At 33.4% G+C, this 22,138-nt stretch overlaps 2 protein-coding genes, 2 long non-coding RNA genes and 1 pseudogene across 5 annotated transcripts; all 5 read right to left on the reverse strand.

Moving 5' to 3' along the window:
• LOC104722636 (uncharacterized) lies at positions 1-1,208 on the reverse strand. Its single transcript, XM_010440838.3, has one exon. The coding sequence runs from the start codon at positions 1,158-1,160 to the stop codon at positions 204-206; it is 957 nt and encodes a 318-aa protein (XP_010439140.2). The 5' UTR covers positions 1,161-1,208; the 3' UTR covers positions 1-203.
• Positions 1,209-5,846: 4,638 nt separating this feature from the next.
• Positions 5,847-7,416, reverse strand: LOC104722637 (uncharacterized). The gene is made up of 3 exons (XR_757230.3): positions 7,284-7,416; positions 6,113-6,188; positions 5,847-5,980 (listed from the first exon to the last, which is right to left on the reverse strand). It is a non-coding gene; the product is annotated as an uncharacterized LOC104722637 (long non-coding RNA).
• A 1,922-nt stretch (positions 7,417-9,338) lies between these two features.
• LOC104722638 (V-type proton ATPase subunit G2) lies at positions 9,339-11,055 on the reverse strand. Of its 2 annotated transcripts, none has more exons than XM_010440839.3 (4): positions 10,856-11,055; positions 10,317-10,414; positions 9,865-9,965; positions 9,339-9,756 (listed from the first exon to the last, which is right to left on the reverse strand). In XM_010440839.3, the coding sequence occupies exons 2-4, from the start codon at positions 10,399-10,401 to the stop codon at positions 9,613-9,615; spliced, it is 330 nt and encodes a 109-aa protein (XP_010439141.2). In that variant the 5' UTR covers positions 10,402-10,414; positions 10,856-11,055; the 3' UTR covers positions 9,339-9,612. The 2 variants fall into 2 exon arrangements, with proteins under 2 accessions (XP_010439141.2, XP_087328600.1); XM_087472474.1 differs by having other exon boundaries at positions 10,317-10,437; positions 10,856-10,985.
• A 2,714-nt stretch (positions 11,056-13,769) lies between these two features.
• Positions 13,770-14,532, reverse strand: LOC147933775 (uncharacterized protein At2g29880 pseudogene; annotated as a pseudogene).
• A 13-nt stretch (positions 14,533-14,545) lies between these two features.
• LOC147933776 (uncharacterized) lies at positions 14,546-16,269 on the reverse strand. The gene is made up of 4 exons (XR_015571345.1): positions 15,940-16,269; positions 15,742-15,820; positions 15,085-15,346; positions 14,546-14,855 (listed from the first exon to the last, which is right to left on the reverse strand). It is a non-coding gene; the product is annotated as an uncharacterized LOC147933776 (long non-coding RNA).
• Positions 16,270-22,138: the final 5,869 nt, after the last annotated feature.

The raw sequence follows: 22,138 nt of genomic DNA on the forward strand, positions 1-22,138 counted from the left end.
TAGTCTAGATACGAGTTTCAACTATTTATTTGGGACCAGTTAAGGAAATGGGTGTAAAACAGAGTGTTAAGACTCACTTGAAAGAGATCAACGCAGATTCAATGCTTTGCATGTAGGACTAGTTAAGGAGTAAAGACTAAAGTAAGCGATGACATATCAGGAGTAAGTTCCAATTTTGAACCAATTAAATAGACCCAATCATTTTATCCATGAGACCCGTTTTCGTATCCGGATTCGGGCTCTGGTTGGGTTCTGGTTACAGTTGCAGATGGCATTTTACTTCCACCAACCCATCTGCTCTCAAACACTTCACCATCAACAGCGTGTCTCTCCATCATCACTTGAATCTTCTTCGTTCTTGAAACCCTAATTCCCATTATACACACAAACCCTAGAAACCCTAACACGCCAAATCCTAAAATAAATCCCACGATCCACAACCACCACCAAGTCCACCACGACTCTAACTTCTTCTTATCGTTCTCTAAAGGCTCGACCACTGAATAATCTCCATGGCTCGAGCCGTAACACACTCCCGGGAGAATCATTCGGCTTATATGAGTCGCCTCTTCGTCTTTAGTCTGTGCCTTGAAACTCACGCATCTTACCCTAGATAGCATTTTCTCATCCGTGTCTTTAGGTAGATCCCTAAACGAAATCTCTACAGAACTCTTCATCCTTAGACTTATCTCTTTGACGTTATCTTGATCGGAAACGTCCAAAACCTTAAACTCTAAGACAGAAGCGATTAACCGGTAACCGGGTACGGTATACCAATGGTTAGACCAGTTCCCTAGATTTTGGTACACAATAGCGACTCTCCTTGCAGGAGGAACCGAAACTGACCTTGCCGGAATTAGCACGTTGCTAAACTTGGCTCCCGAGTTCCAGAGGCTCTTCCCGGTGAGACGGACGATTGATACTTCGATACCAGAGAGATTTTGCGGTAAGATAGCTCGGTATAGAGCACCGGTATGATGTTGAGTGGTTAACGTTTTGAGGGCGAAACTCTCAAGGGATTGAGACAAGGAATGTGGTAAAGTGACATTAAGGACTGATGTTGTAGAGTTTAAGTGGATAAGAGAGGATTGCGAAGTTGAACAAAACAAACTGGTGTATAGTAAGAGCACAACACAGCAAGTGAGAGACTTTGAGTTCATGTTTCTCTTTCGTTTTTTTCTTTGCTTTTTCTTTTGTTGGTCTTTGGGACAATGTTCTTTTAAGAGTTGTCTAAAGGAACTGAGAAAGGCAAAACGTAGGGCCGTGAATAAATGATGACGCATGTATTAAATAAAATCTTAATTAATGGATCTAGTTTCATTTAGGATTTGGATTTCTAACGAAATTAACAATCGGTTAATTAAATTATATTGTCAAGTCTAAGTGTGCCGATGGAAATGGTCTTGGACACTCTTGATATTGTAATGAAAAAGTGTAGTATCCTTTGTGAAACTTTAGGATTTTGTTGTACCTTAGTTAAATTGAAATGTTTTGATTCAGAAATTAATAAGTGAGATAAAATGGTTGAGAAAGTAATAACGCATGCAAAGAATAAAACATCAAAGAGTTGACTATTTTATTGTGTCTTTTGACTTTTGAGTAACCATATTAGTATGTTCATGCCGCTGATTGCGCCTCCTACTCTTTTTCTTCCCTAAATCATTTTTCTCTACTTTACAAAATTAAAGGTTCAATTATGATTTCCTTTTCTTTTTTTTTGTTTTTCTCTTTTTTCGTTTTTCACAATTTCACAACTAAACTTTGATAAGAAAACAAAACGTATTATGTCGAGACTTAATTTATAAGAATTTTATACACACGAAAATGCGCAATATAAATATCATAAGTATCAAGTGCGCAATCTATCGAAACTAGTTTCAAACATTGTTTTGCACGTCATATGAGTAGAGCTTTCAGTTTCAACATGAATTGGATTTAAACCTTATATGTATAAGAAGGAAAAAAACATGGATTGGAAATTTGAAGTTTTTGAAGTCATTATGATTAACACAGCTCAACATATGCAGTTACAAAGACTCAAATTCAGTAAAAACTTAGTTGAGACTACAATTAACTTTTTGTTGAGCCTACTAAGCTTTTATATCCTCATTAGAATATATATGGGTCAAATCTATAATAATGGGCCTGAGTATACCCAAAACATGCATTTGAAATTTTGATATATATGTATATTTTTTAAAGCCAGCTTATTCTTTGATCATCTCCAGTGTATGCCTTTTCCAGAATCCCAAACTTTCAACATCTGGAATCTTCGACCCCATACCTGAAAAATAGATTAGAATATTATTAATAATTTGGAAAAACACTTTTTTTTTTAAATATACTAGTTTTTAATTGAAAATTGAATATATAAGAAGAAAGAATTATTAAGAACACTGAACTAAACCAACATAAATGAAACGGTGAGATCACTCAATAGTATAAATCCATAAAACGAAATCTTTATTTTTGACTTGTATCATGCCAAGAAAGAAAGAAAAAAACATCTCGTGGATGTTGCATATTCTATCATTCTGAAGAATATTTATATATTTTTTTTGAGATAGTTTTGAAAGTAGATTAGAGATTGGTAAGTGAATAAATATAAAAAATTTAGGGTGTGAATGGTTGCAGCGGTTAGAGCGGACAAATCCGTCTGCGGATTGAACCGCTTTTATTTTACCATTCAGCAAATGTAGTTTGCAGTGGTGCGGTTCAAATAAAGCAGAGACAAGATCACTGCGAATCAACTGCAGACCACTTTTGCATATAAATAAAATTGGTTCGCAGCAGTCTGTAATCCGCCCCAAAAATAAAACGGTCCAGACCGCAGACAGATTTAACCGCCCTAACCGCAATTACCATTCAAATCTTAGAAACATAAAATAAAAGTTACTGAATGGTCATATCAAGTGATGGAGAAAACTGAGGATTCACTCTTTTTAGAATAAAATAAAAAGAAACAGGTAAGAGAGAGAGTGTCTGCTTAGCCATGAGTTGTGTGTTTCCATTTCACCACAAAATAAAGCCATTCACCTTCTATACCCAATTTGCAAATCCGCTCTCTTCGTTCAACTATATATATTTCTTTGATGTTGCTAATAATTATTTTTTAATATGTTGCTAATATTTATTTTTAATATATATATATTGTATTTCATATATAATAAGTAAAGAAAAAAAAGAAAAGAAAAGAAGTACTATATCTTTTGTCGATTCATAAATAATGTTACACCGTCTGTGCTGACTATATCACCACCGTTGCAAATTAGTTGGGTAATTGTCTGGTTCACCATCTCATTAACTATATGAGCTGCCATGTTGTTACTGCTAAATACTATAATGTTCCAAAAAGAATCGCATATGTTTAAAAATGTATATATATATATATATATATCCGATGCTAAGTATCTTACAAAACGGTACGTATTTTTCGTTTTTTTTGAATGCCATATATAACAAACCAACCTTGATAAAAGTATATATTCATTTTACCATTGGACTATCATAAGATGTCAGTGAGCTTTATAACATAGCTGATATGATTATGAGAAGACTACAAGAAGACTGAAGCAAGTAACAAGAGACTCATGGAATCTCTGCAGTTTTGTTTCCCACTTCTGTATTCTTCTTCCATGCTTCACTTTTTCTATCAATATCTCTTGTTTTATATGTTAAAATCCAACTAAAATATACACATATATATATATATATTTGAAGGATAGAAAATTAGGAGATATTAAATTGCAAAAAATTAATTAAGACAGCTGTAGAAGGACAGAGTCAAATCATGGGATAACCCTATATGTCCAATAAAGGCATTGGAAATCCCTTCGTCTCTCCTCCAATTACCTTATAAGTTTCACAATTAATTTATACTGTATGTTCTATATCCCTATAATTTTGTATATAGTTTAGATAAACTCATAAACATAGTATATTTAATAGGACGTTGCTGACTGCAAAGTCGAGTCATACAGACAGACTTACAATATAAAATCAGCCCTCGCAAACCGAACCAGGTTAGTACATCGGAGTTTTATACTATGTACCAAGATGGCAAAGATTTGATACATGTAGATACTTGGTTGACTACTTTACGCACTATAGTCCATAGTAAGAAGATTTGTTGCACGAAAAAAAAAAAAGAAGATTTGTTTTGAAAAGGTTAATTACGTAGTAGATAAAAGAGAGTTAGTTAGATAGATGGCTAAGATTTGCAAAAATATCAATCTGTTTTACTCTAGCTAATGTGTTATAATACCACCAATTCATAATCATTTATTTTACCCAACCAATCATCATCACTATTGGTGTGGTTAAATTCAAGAATAACCTAAACATAATTTAAAATTCGTATATAAAATATTCTAACAAAATACGAATATTCAACTCTTTTGAAGTTGGAGAGAATTGTACCAAAGCATAGACGACATGCTTGATTGCTTATAACTGTCGTATGTTTTTTTCTTCTATCATCAAATTATTGCTGTCTCCATATTCTTCTAGTTTTTTCTGCCATTGGTAAGTCTTTTGGGCCATAAAAACCTTGCCGTCATGGAAAAAAAGGTTTTAACTTAACTCATTTATCAAATCGCGTGATTCTACAACTGTTACTCCAATTGGCAACAGTATGAAGTATGAACGGTTGATTTCTAACCAGTTCTTAATACCAATCATACTTTATATGGTAACATTGAAGAAAAAAAATCTAATACAATGAAAAAAAAATATATCGTACTACAAGAAATGATGGATGGAGAAGAAAGGAGTGGCATGAGACTTGATGTGCCGATGGACAGATGAGAAAAAAGTTTGATTAGACTAAATTTGTTTTTTTCTTTTTAAAGTCGTGACACAAAATCAAGCTAGCAGGTTTATTTTATTATTTTTACTTTTGGTCTCCACCGAGAATCTGATGTGATGATATTCCCATTTTTTTTGCAAGAAATTACACTGCTTTTTTTTTTGTTACAAAATAAATTACATTTCATTATACTTTATACTAATAATTCAAAATTTGCAATTACGTCTGTAGCGTAGTGGCCATACAGGTCGGGTCAAGTATGTTACATTTGGGTCAAGTAAGTCACGTGAATGGAGTTGTAAGTTGTTGTTAGTGATGGTTTTTGACGTTTTTTTTTACCTACATGAATAATACCACTACAAGTCTACAACTGTTCTACCAGTTTATATATTTGAATACCGAAGCTACTCATCACTAAACAATCATTTTTCTTTCTTTCTAACGATAGAGTGAGAAGAACAAATTAAATAGTCAAACATAATAGTTTAGTAACAGGGTGGAGAATCCGGTGTACGATTCAGTTTCTATGTTTTTTTTTTTGTTTTTTTGGGTTTATAGGAAAGAAAATCATTTGCTTCAGTTTGATTCTAGCTAAAAGAAATACTACCAAATAATGATTAGTCAACAATAGATAAAACTGAAATGATCGGTTATTGCATGTACACAACCTACAAGGCTAACAATAGAGTAATACTCTAATTAAAAGCACGGGTTTATTGGGTTATAACTTATAACTCAAAAGCAAGAAAAAGGGTAACCTAAATGTGTCTCTTCAACAAAAAGACCCTAAATGTGTCTATAGATTCCAACATATAACATTTTTATATCACTAGGCATCCAATTATCCACGAGAAAGCTTTTTCTTAAATTGATTCTTAATAATGACATTGACATTCTTAGTTTTCACAATGAATAAAATAAATCTTTTGACAGAACTATTACACCAATCTATACATTTGGTTACACTTATGTGACTTATCAGTTATCAGGCTTCTAACCAACCAGATCTCAACCAATAGCAGTCCGAGTCTTAAATCTGCTTAGACTTTTATGATTTAATTCATATAATGATCACTTCCCATTAAATCGTCAATACGTTAACATTCACGATCCTCTCTCCAATGTTCAATCGAATCTCTGTATGCCTAGATGTTCATCTCCCTTTCGTTTAGTCTGCCATATATATTAACAAAAGCTTCAGTTGTCTCGAATGTAAGGTTGTGTGGATAAGATATATAATAATTGCATACGTAAATCTACGTATATGTATCACATACATACGTATACAAAAAGGAATGTAATTACCAGTTCCTGCAGCAACTAGTGGGGGACTATCTCCACAATCTGCCGTTCCTTCGGCGAAACGACGTAGGTTTGGGTACTAGGTTTTACAAAATAATTAAAGATAAATTATTGAACTTTCTGATTTCTCTTCTTTTATTCACTTTCTAAAAATTCGAAAGTTTGTTTGTTTCCTATAGTAAGCCATTGTACTTGATGTTTAGACATAATAGGAAGTGCCAAATCATATGCTTAGATCATCTTTTATACTTATTAGGTTTAGATAACATTTTCTTTTAAGAGAAAACACATGTTAGGGCCAAAATAAAAAGGAAAAATGAGAAAAAATATTTTGATACACTATATAAAATAATTATTGCTGGTTCTAAAAAGTAAAGAGAAACGTGTTTATAAGGAAGTGGTGAAATGTGACAGGAAATACAGACCAACATCGACACGTAGATAACAATGTAACATGTGAGCATAGGAAAAATTATTCGTAATTAGAGGTGTGAATATAATCTGTTACATGATGTTTTCTAATATTTGTAACAACATTAATATCAATAATTTTTGGAGACATAAGCCATAAAATCTAATTTTAAATAATTTTAACAAGTCAGAAATATAAAATTGAATAACAAATGAATTTTACAACACAGATAATATCGATCATTTCCAATTTCTAAGGCTAGAAAAGCAGAAACCGAAGCGTTTATAAAAGGTGATAAATACCAAAAATATTTTATAGAAAAACTAAAGAATGTCATTGAAGAGGGAGGAGGACCATAATTGGGAAGTGTAAAATAAATGAAAATTATGGGAACTTGTTGCTGCAGTATTAACTCTTCAAGCCCCAAGAGAAACAAAGCTCATGAGTTTGTCGCCAAACTTTATCTTTCTTCTTCCTTTTTATACAAAATATTTTTAATTACGCTAAACCCTAGCCATCTATATAATAGACAAAACCCTACTTGTAAATTGCAACCGCTAATTCCCAGAGAGGGAGAGACAAATAAAAAAGAAAGAACATACGTACACATCGTTTCAGCTCTTAAGAATTGGTAATATAATAAAAAAATAAAAACCTAATTAGCTCAGTTGACCTAGAAAGATGGCAAACGCAGGTTAGGAATTAAGAAGATTACATACGCTAAGATAAAGACTAGGGAGATATGAAGAAAATTAGAGATACCAGGTTTGAATATACCCAGAATTGGTCATAATCTTCTTCACCTATTCCTGCCTGAAACATAGAGAAACACGAAGTTAATTTTACTAGAAATAAATATACGAAGCCTACATATATATATATATATATAAACTATGACTATATGTATACAGATCTAGCATGTTTAAACGCAAGAAATAATAATCAAGAAAATTGGAATACCAAGAAGAAAGGGAGCTCCCTTCAGTCCAATCAAAGAGAATCAATGATCTAATTTGTCTACCGCATCATTCATTCATTTAACGAGTCTAGTTCGAATTTAGGTGACTCGGTATTTGGATGAATGAGTCGGAAGCTAATTGGATCATATCACGACCTGTGAATGGACTCAAGGAAGCTCTCTCCATTAATATATCCCTATAATATCAATTCAAAATAAGTAGAGAGTATTATTGTAAACTACATGTATGTACTAGTGTTCGAGCGTGTGTGGATGTACATATACCCTATATTTGCATGGATCTAGAACATAGCAAGCGAGAAAGCATGATTTTGAAGAATATGCTGCAAAATTTGAAAGAAAAGAAAGAAACCCTAGATCTCATCTAATAGTTCAAGCAATTTTATATGGATCTATGACAATAATAATTCGTATGTATGCATATGGAGAGATACAGAGTTTTGGAACAAAATTGATGAAAAACTAGAGATGAGAAAAGATGATGATGGCATGTATGTATGTGTGTATGCATGTGTTGTATGGAGAGAATTGATGAGAGAGAGTTTGAACAAAATATGATTTGATGGAGAGAGAGAGAGAGAGGGAGAGGCGTAGAAACTGGATGGTAGATGCGAGGAAATACACTATGGATACATTGCCAAAGCAGTGATGGGTTTTTATAAGCTGCAAGTTTTGAACTTTTTAGGTAAATTTTGTAGAAAAAAAAAAAGGGAAATTCTCTAAATATTTTTCCTTACTTCATTGGTACGTGGACTTGGACACAAACTAAGATAATGTTGGAAACTGTCAATTATTTAATGTATAGACGCTTGGACCGGATAGTTCCCTTTTCTCATCTACAAAGTTTGTATACCTATAATTATAGTCTATTTTATTTTGCTTTTATTACTACTCTATATTCTTTTATTCCTTTTTTACCCAAAATTTACTATTGTTTTGTTTCTTACATGAGAATAAAAACTTAAAAATCCTTAATGATTGTGTTTCTCGTTAATATTATCAACCCATGAATATAAATATCGTACCATTTTCTTTTAGAAAAGATTCCACGTTTTTGTATAAAATAAGTAAATTCTTGAATAACAACTAAAAATGTGATATTTTCTTTAATTTCAGAGATAATATTTTTAAAGGTTATTTAAGTAAATTATATGTTGATGCCAATAAACATTTTAACTATTTGAATATCATTTACCTGGAAAAGATAAAGGAATTTTCAACACGAGGTAAGTACTTAAAAACGTTTCCATCACTCGATGCATGGTTATAAACTACAATAGTGAGGAACTGAAACGATTGCTAATTCCGAACAAGGCGACGAATTAGAGAAACCGACCATACCCCCATCATACTTAAACCAGACCAACAAATGACCAAGAATCATGAACATAATTCAAAAGAGGCCATGAACTTAGTTCGTGGAGTATCGAGAATGATGGGAGGACCCGTACCGCATTGTCCTTAATTCAAAAACTCGTAGACGAGCTAAAAAAAAACTTATACCATTGACCAGCACCAATACCATCAAGATTAATATTTAATGATCACAATCACATACCAAGTGTATGTGATCCTTGCCCTCCAAATTCTTGAATTTCTAACCGATTTCACCGTCAACATTCTTCACTCATTTACATCAAATCTCTACCGTTCATCATCATCATCACCCTTCAGCCAATTTTCTTGATCACTAGTTTAGCTTATCTTGGATGGCCTTTCACCCATCATGGATCCAAATCCACTTTCAGGAAGTCCTATCTCATTTCAAACAACCATATGGTTAAAAAATATCCTAGGTAGTGCCAACGGGAGACTTACCTAAACTGACTTGGACAAGATTTCCTTCAATCTTTCTTTATTTTGCAATCTTCTTGATGAGACAAAATGCAATGAATTGATCCTTTGTTCTCAATCTTATTACAAACACAGAAAGTCCTAAGCAACTTCTGGAGAGATGAATACAATAATTCAAGACACAAATTGAAATTCAAAAGCAACAGTTGGAATCTGTGATCCACAAAACAATATAAAGAAAGGAATGAACAAATCCACCCAAATCAAAAATTACACTTCACACCATTTTACAGTCGATGGTTTCCTTGTGGATATACTTCAGTTGTTCACTGTGGTCACGTTTTTCAGAAGCATTTCCACAATATCTTTAGAAATTCTCGAAGCTTCGTTCTTCAATTGCTCGATTTTAGAATCAGTCTCTTGCTCAAGCCTCTTCACATTTGCACCTGAATCTCCGCTTGTCTGTTTTCACATTTAAGATTTCTCATCAACAACATGTCTTCGGAAGAACCAGAATGCATAAAAGAACACATTTTTAGTGGCGCGTAAGATCAAAGTTTATGATATTACCGCTTCGAGTTTCCTCTGGAAACCTTGCTCTGTACTGGTTTTGTGCTCAGCAATCTCTGTTTCAGCCTCATCCTTGGCTTGCTTCAGTCTTGTCATTTTTGCTGGAAATAAAAACATATACACATTCTCAATACCAAGTTGCAGCTAACTAAATCCCTGGAGAGAGCTCTGTGTTACAATCAAATGCTAGCCAAACTAAATACATTATGTCATCACTCTTATCACCAATAGTATTATGATCCTAACACTATATTATCTTGGTTTCAAGCACATCCTCGGTACATGAAGAACTCTGGCTTTGCATACAAGTCATTCATCTAGAAACCGAAAGAGTTATACGAACATGTAACTATACGAGTAAAACAATCAAAAGCAAGACCTTTAGCGATTCTAGAGTTTCAGACTCAAAGGCATATGTATCAGAATATAAGAATGGGAGAGCTTGTAAATACCGGTCCTAGCAGCATTGACAATCTGCTGAGCTTCGTGTTCAGCAGCAAGCAATTGCTGGATCCCTCCTCCATGATTCGATTCCATGTTTTCTTGAAAACTTCAAAAAAAAACCAAAAAAAACTGTTACAGATCATTCAATTAGTCTGATCACATGAAGTATGTGAGATATCAAACTCCAAAAAAATGTGAACTTCAACAAAAGTCTACGCATTTGTTCACAAATAACACACAGGAATCTAAAACGGCGATCGGATCGAGCATTAAAATGCGATCAGCCTTATATATTCAGATTCAAATCACCAACATACACAAATCTGTTCGAAAGAGTCAAAGCAGATCGATCTGTTCAGCCCAGCAACCAAATTCAGAATCAATATAATAAGATTTCTGATCTAACATTGGATCAAATAAGATCTAGACTCCTAAACTTGCACAAACTGGTTGAGGAATGAGAACAAATCTAGCGAAAAATCAGCGAAGTGGAAGAAAATATATCATAAACCCAGAAATCTAGGAGAGACAGAGAGAAGAAATTTACCTGCTTTAAGCACGAAAATGGAGAGAGAAGAACTATGAAGAAGCGTGCAGATCAACAGATTGAATACAACAATACAGACAGAGGAGGAAGAATAGAATTGAATAGAGAGAGATGAGTAAAATATATTTTTCTATCAGAGTAATGGGCCATTATACTCTTTAAATCAGGCCCATTAAAAATAAAGGAATGGACCGTGGAGTAAAATGTTCAAGTCCTAACATTGTAAAAAAAAGGTTATTCATGAATTTTGTAGGGATTTTAATCTCTTTGGCCCCTACATCTTTATTTCCATTCTAATTAGCCCCCTTATAAAAAAAAATATTATTTTGATTTAGATAATTAATAAAAGATTAATAAATTTAGATCTTTTGACATATTTATAGACCCAACCTTATTTTGGATGTAGAACCATATCAATTTCGGGTATCCATATCTATTTCGGATCTTAATCCCTAAATCCTTGGATCTAAGAGGGGGGTATTGAACTTGATATTCTTAGGATTTGGTAGGATTTTAAATTGTAGAATTCTGAAAGATTTTAAGAGATTTGATAGTGTTTTAGAATTATTCTATCAAAAAAAAAAAAGGAAAATAAAATCTGATTTTATGAGATTCTATTAGATTCTATGAGATTTTAGTAAACTTTGAATGATTTTAAAAATATTTTATAACACCAAAAAAAGAAAACTCTATACCATAACATAACTATTACGTAAAGCAGAATTTGCCCCAAGTACATTATTTATATTGGTGGTTTGTTGGCCACGTGATTGAAAAGGAAGTCTATGTGAAGTGGAGAACTGCTACGATGAAATGGTTGTTTGGTCTGGAGAGCATGAAAAGGAAGACAATGGTCGAATCACTAGGTTGCAAGTCGTTTTCAAAACAGAGAAAAGAAAATAAACTTTTACGTTTCTAGACAAGAACCAAAACAGAGAAAAGAAAAAAGAATTACCCAACAAAGGAAATGAAACAATCTAAAAATAAAGCATAGTCATAGTATTGCATCATGACCCCATATTCATAGCATCAGTCCACATGCTTGCAGCTATATTTGCTCTCCATGTATTAGCGAGCACTCTTTGTTGTTCTTGAGTACAATGAAGTTGTTCTTCTTCTTCATCATTTATTTGATCAACGTTAGTTTCTTCGACATCATCTTCTTCTGGAGGAAACAAATCGGAACGACATTCTTTACGGAGATAATTATGTAAACCAACACAAGCAATTACTAACTCTACTTGCGTCTTATACGGAAAGGGTGGTGCATATTTGAAGATGTGAAATCTTGACTTGAAGATGCCAAAAATCCTCTCTATTATATTTCGCAAGCTAGAGTGACGATTGTTGAACAACTCATTTGGATTTACAGGGTCTTTTCCTTGTACTCTAAAGTCTTGCAGATGATAGCGAGTACTTCGGAATGGAGCTAAAAAACTGCGTCGATTGGCGAATCCACAATCAACTAAGTAAAATTTTCCTAGAGTTTAAAATTATAGGTGAGATAAATTGCAGATAAATAACATAACAATTTAGTTTTATACAAATATAAGTGAGACATACCTTCAGGAACTACTAATTTGTTTGTGTTTCTTGTTAAAGCATCCTGTAATACCTTTGCATCGTGAGCTGAACCTTCCCACCCGCTAAGAACATACGTAAATTCTAAATCAAAATTACATGCAGCTAAGACATTTTGTGATATTTGTCCTTTTCGATTACGATAGCTAGCCGTGTCTTGTCCTGGTATCATTGCAAGGATATGAGTTCCATCAATCGCCCCCACACAATCCTAAAAATAATATAAACAAAATATCAGTCATAATTTTTTGAAATACTTGGAAACGAACAGAAGAAAAAAAATTATCATACCTTAAAATAAGGATAAAATCGAGTGCTGTCTTTTATTTTTGTAGGAATTGCAAGTCCAGGCTTAGCCATAAAACTTGGAGCAAGTGCTTTTAACGCCTTTAGAATTGTGTTAAAGCTCTTACTTATTGAGAATTTTGATCTCTGGAATCTATCTTCAGCTACAACGTACCTCGCATTTTGACCAACGATGAATAAAAATGTGGCAAGCATTTCTTCAACAGAAACATATGTTGTGTCGGTTAAATCCATCTTCAATCTAAGAATAGAGCATAGTTTCAGAAGTGCTTCTGGGTACATACGATATAGCTCTCGAAAATGCTCACGCTCTTTAGTTTCAGCCAACGCCTTCAGTATATACTCATGTCCAAGTGTTGTTGCTGATTTTCTAATCTGGCGTGGTATCTGCGGTACGAAATATCGAGTTCTCGCTGACAAAACCAATAACATAATATCAACATCTAACTTGAAATTTCTCATTCTTTTTCTTTTTCTTCTAGATTCTATCTCTTCACTTTCTTGAACAATGCGATCCATTGTTGAAATCCTACACACAAAAAAATAACATAGCTATAAATCATAACAAACAGCTCCTAATCATCAAGAGAGAAAAAAAAATGAACGATAAGCATAATATAGAGATAACTGAACGATAAGCATAATATAGTCACATAATCGTAAACGAAACGATACAAAAGCATAGAACAATGAGAAAATTTGGAACTTACAAGGAGAAACTGACGGCTGGTGTGTGGAAATAAAACAAATGAGGGTGAGCATCAAATATATATTAACCCTACCTCTAATGTTTTTTGCCCGCCACTATGTCCTAAAAATCTATATTTTACCCGGCAAAAACAAATCTTACAACTAACATGAAAATATGCAACATGTATACACAAAACATGTATAATCTTATTTTGACATATCATAAACGTGTATACATTTTTTAGTACTAGTACGTAGCACAAAACATGATTTATAATCTGATTTATATGTAAAATGAAAGAAATAACCAAGACCAGTGTTAAATAAATAAAAAGAATAAAGAAAAGCTCATCATGTATTACTAAAATGAAAACGAACAAGTATATTATCGAAAAAGAAAACCATTTTCAGTCCATGCATTCAACTTCCTTTTCATGGTTTACGAAGGTTTTGTATGATCCATCCCTTGCGATCTGCTATCGACATATTAACGAACCCATATTTCATCCCTAAGCTGTGAATGAGTGTCATGGCTTCGTAACGCAAATCTTCCTCCAAATCAGGAATTTCTTTGATAGCTTCCCACACATTATTAGCCTTATCCTCAGCTTCTTTTTCTTCGGATTCCTTTTCCCACCTTTTCTGTATCATGTCAAAAATCTGGTGACTAATTTCTGTGTTCACTTCATTAGAAGCATTGGTTGAATTAAGTGCAGCAGTTCTAGCTTTCTTTCTATGAGGTAGCTTTCCCCTCTTCTTTTCTCTAATGAAGCGAAAACTTCTTGAACAGATGTATCTTCGTAGGCTCTTTCCTCTTCATCATCCTCAACTTGAACAGATGTATCTTCTTGATATGCATCTTCATCAATGGCATCACCTAATTCCATGGCATTTTTGCCAGTTGCAACATTTGTTGAAAATATCAGGTGTAAATCTCCGAAATCTTCAAATGTTTCATCACGCAGATGATTTTTATTTGTATGAGCCTATTCAAAACATAAAAACCATTTTAGTAATTTTGGTACATAAGAAACACTACTATATTCACAAACTGTATACTATAAAGTTTCTTACCTTCAAATAGTCATCCCATACTTCATCTCTGGCTGTGAATTTCTTTGTTTCAGGATCCCATCCAAAACCAGAGCTGAAACGGAAAAGTTCTGCCAAGCCGTTGTACCTACCCCTCAAAACCTTCATCCTATTTGTATACTCCTTATAAGTTTTTTTAATACCAAGATTTTTGTTTAGAGTTGCTAATACTCTTGTCTCCACAGTTAATTTGCTGAACTTGCCACTAGCATCACGATAACCATCGTTGATTGCATCAACTAGCAGCTGCACTAACATCTTGCTTTCAGGTTCTAACCAATGATTATATGGATTTTTATTTTTTTCCACTACCTGTGAATTTTCCATGGTACTATGGCCACACAATACAAAAAAAAACCAAAGACATTTATATTAGTTATGCTACACCCCAGATCTTAACAAGTATTATTATTAAATGGCCGTCAATACGTTTCTAAGCTAAACTAGCTTTCAAATTGCTTTCAATGGTATCTACTAGCTATCACCATGTTCTCTTATATCTTTCATGATACAAAACGTGGAAATACAACAATTAAAGTAATTCAGTAGGAAAAACTCACCTTGACAGAAACGGAGATGAACTTCAAGTATGATGATAGTAATTGTGCAGGGCAGAAGAAAACCTACAGATCGAGATATATATATGCACCAATAATTTAACCCTAATAAGAAAACAACATAAAAAGCCCATATACTCAAAAAGAACAGCCCATAAACCATGATCCACCGTCAAATTGCAGTACAAAAACAAAATGATCTCCTTTCTCACGTGTGATCCCCTTTCTCAAACTCATTACGCCTTCCCCTATGCTCTCCACTATACTGCAGACACATCCATAGACACAATACCAGTATTCAAACCAGTTGTCTATTTCTTAACTCAATTCACAAATAACTACACCATAGAAGACACTTGACCAATGAGCAAAGTCTCTAACACTCGACCAATGCCTATACCAAGACCCTAGACAAATTCAAATGTTGCTAAAATCACACTAGTCTTATGCTAATTGCTAAACACCGGAACAATGTTGCTAAAATCACACTAGAACGACAATAGAACACTCAATACCACATCAAATTCAACATATTCGAAACTAAAATGCAGAAGTATAATCTGAAAAAAATGCAGAAGTATAATCTGAAAAAAATGCAGAAGTATAAAAAAAATCAAATAATTCCTAACCACACATTAAAAAAGATGATCAAAATTATACCAGAAGCAGTCTTCCAAATCATTGGAGAAGTGTTGTCAAGAACCGATTTCTTCCGAGATTCCATCTCGTCGCTCCAAATCTATCAAAAGGCATGAATAATGATCCAAATTCCATTATTTGATTTAAAAACAAAACCTTCTATTGAGTGTATATCTTCTATTGAGTATATATCTTCTATTGAAGGAAGAGAGAGAGAACCTTCTTCTTAATCTCGCTACGGAGGCTGTTCTCAGAGTCGATATCTTCTATTGAGTGTATGATTTGCTATGACAAGCTTGGGCGATCTGCCAATATCTGGTCTTGCTCCAGCTGTTAATCTAGAGAGAGAGGATTCGAAGGATTGTACAGAGGATCGGAGAGGAGAAGTTAAGGTTTTGAGAGAGAGAAAGAGACGATGCTTCACCGGGGACATATGATTTTCTCGGTTGGGTTGGGTTGGGTTGGGTTGTGTTGACTGTTTTTTTTTTTTATAGAAATCCTCCGAAATTCCACCTCCTAACATATGATTTTGGTATTCATATTTTTCAACTAAAAAATAAACAAAAGTTTTGTAGAATCATTCAAAGTAGCATTTTTTTAAAAAGTTGTGATATTTTGAATAACAGTAGATTTTAAATAAGTTTTATAAATCATTGATTGAATAACAAGAGATTGTATATTATTTTAATTGATTTTATATAGATTCCAGGTTGAATAACATAGAATTTTAGAAGATTATTAAAAATCATTAATTGAATAACAAGTGATTTTAAAAATCCTCTAAAACCTTCTAAAATACAAGTTCAATACCCCCCTCTAAAGAAAAAAAACTCGATTTTCTTTATTTTTTTCTTCTCGTCTTCTTCTTCTCCGACTCAAGTCGACGGACACAGAAGAAGTTCAATTTCGTTTCTTCTTTTTTTCTTCTTCTCTCTTCTATCGATACTCTTTCCTCTTCTTCTTCTTTTTCGTTCGTCCGTCTCTCTCAATCCCCTTTCTTCTTCTCTTTGGAGAAATCTGCCGTGAGAAATCAAAATTTGTTATCTGTTTCTTCTCAGTTGTTAGTCATTGTAAGCCATTCTCTTTGTTTCTTTCTTTTGATCCCTCTTTTCGATTTATTGTTGGGTTTAGCTTTCTAAATTATGTGAAAAAAATTTGAATTTTGTGAGTTCTAAGTTTGGGATAGTGAAATGATTTCGTGAAAAACACAGTTTATTTCTTATAATTATGTAGATAGATAATAAGATTATGTGAGATTGTGTGAGTTTAAGTTTGTGTTTATGTTTGGATTGTGTGAGTTTGTGTTTGTATATGGATTGTGTGAGTTTATCTCTTTGCTTTAGATAATGAGATTGCTTTTGATGTTTGATATTGAATTTGTTGTTGCAGGTACCAATCCCAATGGTTAAAACCAGAGGAGGAGGATCTAATGCAAGGTGAAGTGAAAGCTCACCCTCTATTCCAAAGAAGGAGAATTTGTAGTTGAGATGAATGAAGGAACAAGAAAGAGAATAGAAAAGAAGGAGAAGAATGAGCATTTGTGGTTGAGATGGAAGAAAAACAGGAAGGAGAAAGTGAGGCAGCTGGTGGTGTGATTGTGACAATCTCAAACTCAGGTGGCTGCTAATGGGATGCCCAATAGACGAAAGTTCAAGCAGTGTGTAAATTTAGTGGATGAAGTATTTTGGTACAACTGAGTAATCTAAGTGCAACTATGTCTTCGAAGAAATAGTTATCTCATTTGAAAATTATTTTGGTACAACTAAGTAAATCTAAGGACAACTATGTATTTTGTGTTTAACCTTTTGTGCCATCAAAAGACCACATTATGACATCTAGCGCCATCAAAGAACTGACATGTGTAAAGTTATTTTTTTCCCAGCAAAAAGTCATATAGTTGTTCAGTTGTACACAGCTGCACAAAAATGAACATAGTTGTTCTTTTTTCTAAAAACCACAAAAATTAGTTGTTTTTTACTCTAAATCAAAAAAATTTAGTTGTATTTATGATATTACGTAATCAGAATACATTTACTATGTAGTCTTGTATTTAAATGTTTGAAACCACCATTATTTCTTGATTTTCATAATTTGTGGTTGTTATATACAAAGTAAGTTTAAAAGACTAAGGTTGTTTATGTAAGAATTTGGATTTTTATGATTTAGATTTGTTTTTACATGTAAAGTAGATTTATATGTTAAAATTTTGTGGTTGTTATATACAATGTAATCTTAAATGACTAAGTTTTTATAGTTTGGTTCTAAGTTTTATAATTTAATAAAATTCTGCAAATTAAGCAAGGCAATATAATATAGTTGTACCAGTTGTACCAAGACAAAACAACTCAAATTTGTACAAATACCACAATGAAATTAACTAGAGTTGTACCTGTTAAAACTTAGTTGTATTAAACACAAACACTATAATTTCTAAACACAAACACTATAATTTCTAAAATTATCATAATGAAAGCAATCAAAAATATATTTTGGTATTCCCTTATAGTTCGGGAATGAAAAAGAGAAAGTAACTAACTCTCAGATTTTTCATAGCCTCATTTACCATTATCCTACTGCATATCTTCTCAACCAACTTAGTATATGATACATCAGTAGCGATGTCTTCATAAGAAAAGAATACACTTCCTTATCTTTTCTTGAAATCTATCTTATACTTTCTCTGATACTTGAATAGTATCCATCTTAAAGAAAGCTTATGACTGAAGGAATTTTCATTGTCAACTGCAAAAGAAAGGAAAGAAAACGGTCTCTAATTTTACATTTTTTTGTAGCAGTTCATAAATATAGTTGTACTCATTTGTCTCAGTTGCACCAAATTTTTGTATCAGTAGTTTTCTACATAGTTGTATCTAATGGTTCCAGTTGTCCCATATCTGCAATTCTCAAATTTTTCTATAAATCTCGCTTTTTTTTCGGTTTAATGAGAGAGGAGAGAAAATGTTTATTATTTGGTTATTTTTTTAATTTAAATTTATAATATAATATAAAAAGGGTATAGTGAGATTTTAATAATATTGGAAAGAAAAGGGATAGTGAGAATAAGTGGGGATTTTTTAAATTAGATTTAAAGCAAAAAAGGCTAGAGAGATTAAAATCCATTTTGTAGACATAAAATTTTTGTAGGATGTGTGATTGATTATTAGTGTCTATGTTATGGGAAAAATATAGTAAAATATTCTCTAAACAATACATGAACAAAAATGTTTCTATAAATTTTTCCTTTTTTTCTTGTCTAAAAAAAAAAGTCTATCTAGTACTCTAAACATCAATCATACACCTTGGAGTCGTGGACGTATCTATGTGATTATCTGATAGAAAGTGAGGTAAGAATATGGGATTCTTATGTATGCCAAGTTGATATACAAAATAAATAATGTATGAAGCTACGTCATGCATGATTACCTAAACACTGATTGGGGGAAAAGTCTATGTATCTACGATCTGTATCACCATGTATATCTATGTTTTCACGATAAGATGTAGTATTTAACATAACTTGGTGAATGGTGATACATACACTACAAGAAAATAAGGTATTTACAATTACGATTGGCAACTAAATGCATAGTCGGGAAATTAAGCGACTATTTGCCAATTATCTTACGACCATTTTACAACTACGTAACATTAGTCATAACTCAGATGTTATTTGCCGACCAAATACAATAGTCGGTATTGTAGTCATTGATTGACGACCATTATACGACTAAATGGAAATAACTTAAATTTGTTGCATCAAAACAGCTAATTTGGCGACTACGTAGCGACTCTTCCTATTAGTCGGTAATTTGGCTACTAAGTAGCGACTAATGTTTTGGCATTCTTCACATATAAACTATAAATACAAGCATCATATTGTGGCATTCTCATATTATTCTCATTTTCAAAGGCACAAACAAAATATATGTAAGTAATATCAATTTTTTATGCTTGCTTTACCATATCTATACTTATTATTATTTATTAATTGTTAATTGTTTTAGACTTGAGCTTTTGTTTTCTAATAGTGCAGATGTGAATTGGTTGCAAAGTGAAAAATTATCTATGAAGGTGAAGCTCAAGAAAATGTATATGAATCAGTAGGCCTGAATTTTTAAAATTAGTATCTTCATTTATGCTAAGTCATAAATGTAATTTTAATTTAAAAATAGAAAATGTAATTTTTATTATAGTAAGTATATATGTAAGTAATGTTTTGTAAATTTAAAGTGATCAATATATTATGTAGTGTATATATAAGTAGTATGATTTAAATAATATGTAAAGTAAATTAAATTATATATTTTTTTATAAACTTAATGTTGGCTACTGATTGGCGACAAACAAGTGACTAAATTCAAAAAAATGGTTATTACGTGTTGGACCATATTTTGGACTCCAAAACAAGCCCAATTGTTTAAAACATTTTGCACCAACTGATCCGCGACTAATAAGCGACTAAGTTTAAAACATTTTGGGTTAATTAAACCCGGGAATCCATTTACGCGGTCCAGCCCATAACCCTAACAAACGAGATAACCCTAATTTTTCAACCCTAATCTCTCATTTCTCACCATCCTTCATTTTCCTTCTGCCAATTCTCTCTCAATCGCCGAAACCCTAATCTCTCAATCTTATTTCTCACCATCCTTCATCTTCGTCCTGCCAATTCTCACGATGCGTCCTCTTAAGAAGCCTGGACGAAAGAGGAATGTTGTCGCCAACACTCCTCTCAGAGTCGGTGGCTCTAACCCTCCGTCGAAGGTGAGAAAAGTCAACCCTCTACCGCCTCAATACAACTTCACACCGGCGGCTCAAAATCCTACGCCTCAGACGCCTCAAGAACAAGTCCGCGTTTCCCCCCAACTTTCGACGTCAGCCGCACCGCAGGTCAGAAACTATCCACCACCATAAACTCTATTTCAGAACTCCGTGAATCGAAGCGTTGATGACCAACCAACTCGGTCATTACCAGAAGTTCAGAACAATCCTCCGGTGAGATCGGATCCTTTGCATGATTCTGCGAGATCTCCAGCTCAGAACAATCCTCCGGTTCGATCGAATCCTTTGCATGATTCTGCGAGATTTCCAGCTCAGAACTCTTACGCTCAAGGTCATCCTTCTTCTCAAGGTAACAACTTCGACGAGTCAGATCCAGTGTTGCCGGAACTCCGAGAGGACAAGTTGAGGGCTCTTAACGCCATACTTATGGTGCCGGACCGTCATACTTTTACCATTGTCCTCTCTTTGGAACCGAAGTCTAACACGACTTGGTATGTAAACACGTTTAAATCTACAGCTCAGAACATGTTTTCATATGTTTTCTCTAGATTAGAGTTTGTTTTCTAGATTAGAGTCGATGACTTCGTTGATTTTAGATGACACACAACATCACTATTGTTTATTGTTTTGGCGAGTACATGAACTATTGTTTATTGTTTTGTCATTCCCAAGTCTCTCATCATTTAGTAGTAACTAGAAGAATATATGTGTTTTATCATGAACTATTGTTTATTGTTTTGTCATTCCCAAGTCTCTCATCATTTAGTAGTAACTACAAGAGTATATGTGTTTTGTCATGAACTATTGTTTATTGTTTTGCGAGTATATGTGTATTGTCGAGTATATGTGTTTTGTCATGAACTATTGTTTATTGTTTTGTCATTCACAAGTCTGACTTGATTCTTATGTTATGAGGTTTACTCGTGATGTCAAATCACAACTGGTGCGGAAGATTACAAAGGTTTTTACAAACAAATTTGATGGTCTATACTACAATTGGTCATGTGTGCCTCCGGATAGAAGAGAAAGATACTTCCTTGAGTTTGCGGTATAGTTTTCTGTCATATATCATTCATAGATAGGTTTTAATTGTTGCTTATCACTAACTTAATTCTATTTTCTTTTTCCTAGAAAACACACACTTGGGATCCATTGATAACAGGGACAGTGCAACATTTTTTCTATGAGATATGTCAACGCCGGATGAAGAACATGGTAAGCGACGTTAGGACTAGTCGAGTGCAACCTAAATGGATCGAGGGTGAACTCTGGAAAACAATGGTTGCGCAGTGGGATACTGAAGAAGCACAAGAAAGGAGTCGAATCTATTCCAATGCTCGTATGTCAGACCGTAATGGTCTCGGTCCACACTCGCATTTATCTGGGTCAACATCGTATCAACAAGTCAAACAAGGCTTGGTGAGTAACTTTAACTTATGTCTTAACCTTTTTTTTGTAACTTTAACTTATGTCTTAACCTTTTTTTTGTTTTTGTAACATTCCAGGAAGAGAAACTTGGGAGACCGGTGAGTCTTGGTGAAGTTTTCAAAGAGACACATACAAGGCCAGATGGTACGTATGTCGATCGAAAAGCCGAGAAGATCTTCTCAACTTATGAGAAAAACTTACAAGCTAA

Source organism: Camelina sativa, chromosome 11 (assembly GCF_030686135.1).
Source record: "Camelina sativa cultivar CO46 ecotype springtype chromosome 11, ASM3068613v1".
In the NCBI taxonomy this organism is placed as follows: Eukaryota; Viridiplantae; Streptophyta; class Magnoliopsida; order Brassicales; family Brassicaceae; genus Camelina; species Camelina sativa.

What these genes read in the sequence shown, in the direction of transcription:
- LOC104722636 (XM_010440838.3), bottom strand. Translation starts at nt 1,160, where the DNA reads ATGAACTCAAAGTCTCTCACTTGCTGTGTTGTGCTCTTACTATACACC.
- LOC104722638 (XM_010440839.3), bottom strand. Translation starts at nt 10,401, where the DNA reads ATGGAATCGAATCATGGAGGAGGGATCCAGCAATTGCTTGCTGCTGAA. An exon ending in TGTCAATGCTGCTAGGACCG is followed by an intron (nt 9,966 to 10,316) that starts GTATTTACAAGC and finishes TTTTATTTCCAG; the next exon opens with CAAAAATGACAAGACTGAAG. An exon ending in TCCAGAGGAAACTCGAAGCG is followed by an intron (nt 9,757 to 9,864) that starts GTAATATCATAA and finishes ATGTGAAAACAG; the next exon opens with ACAAGCGGAGATTCAGGTGC.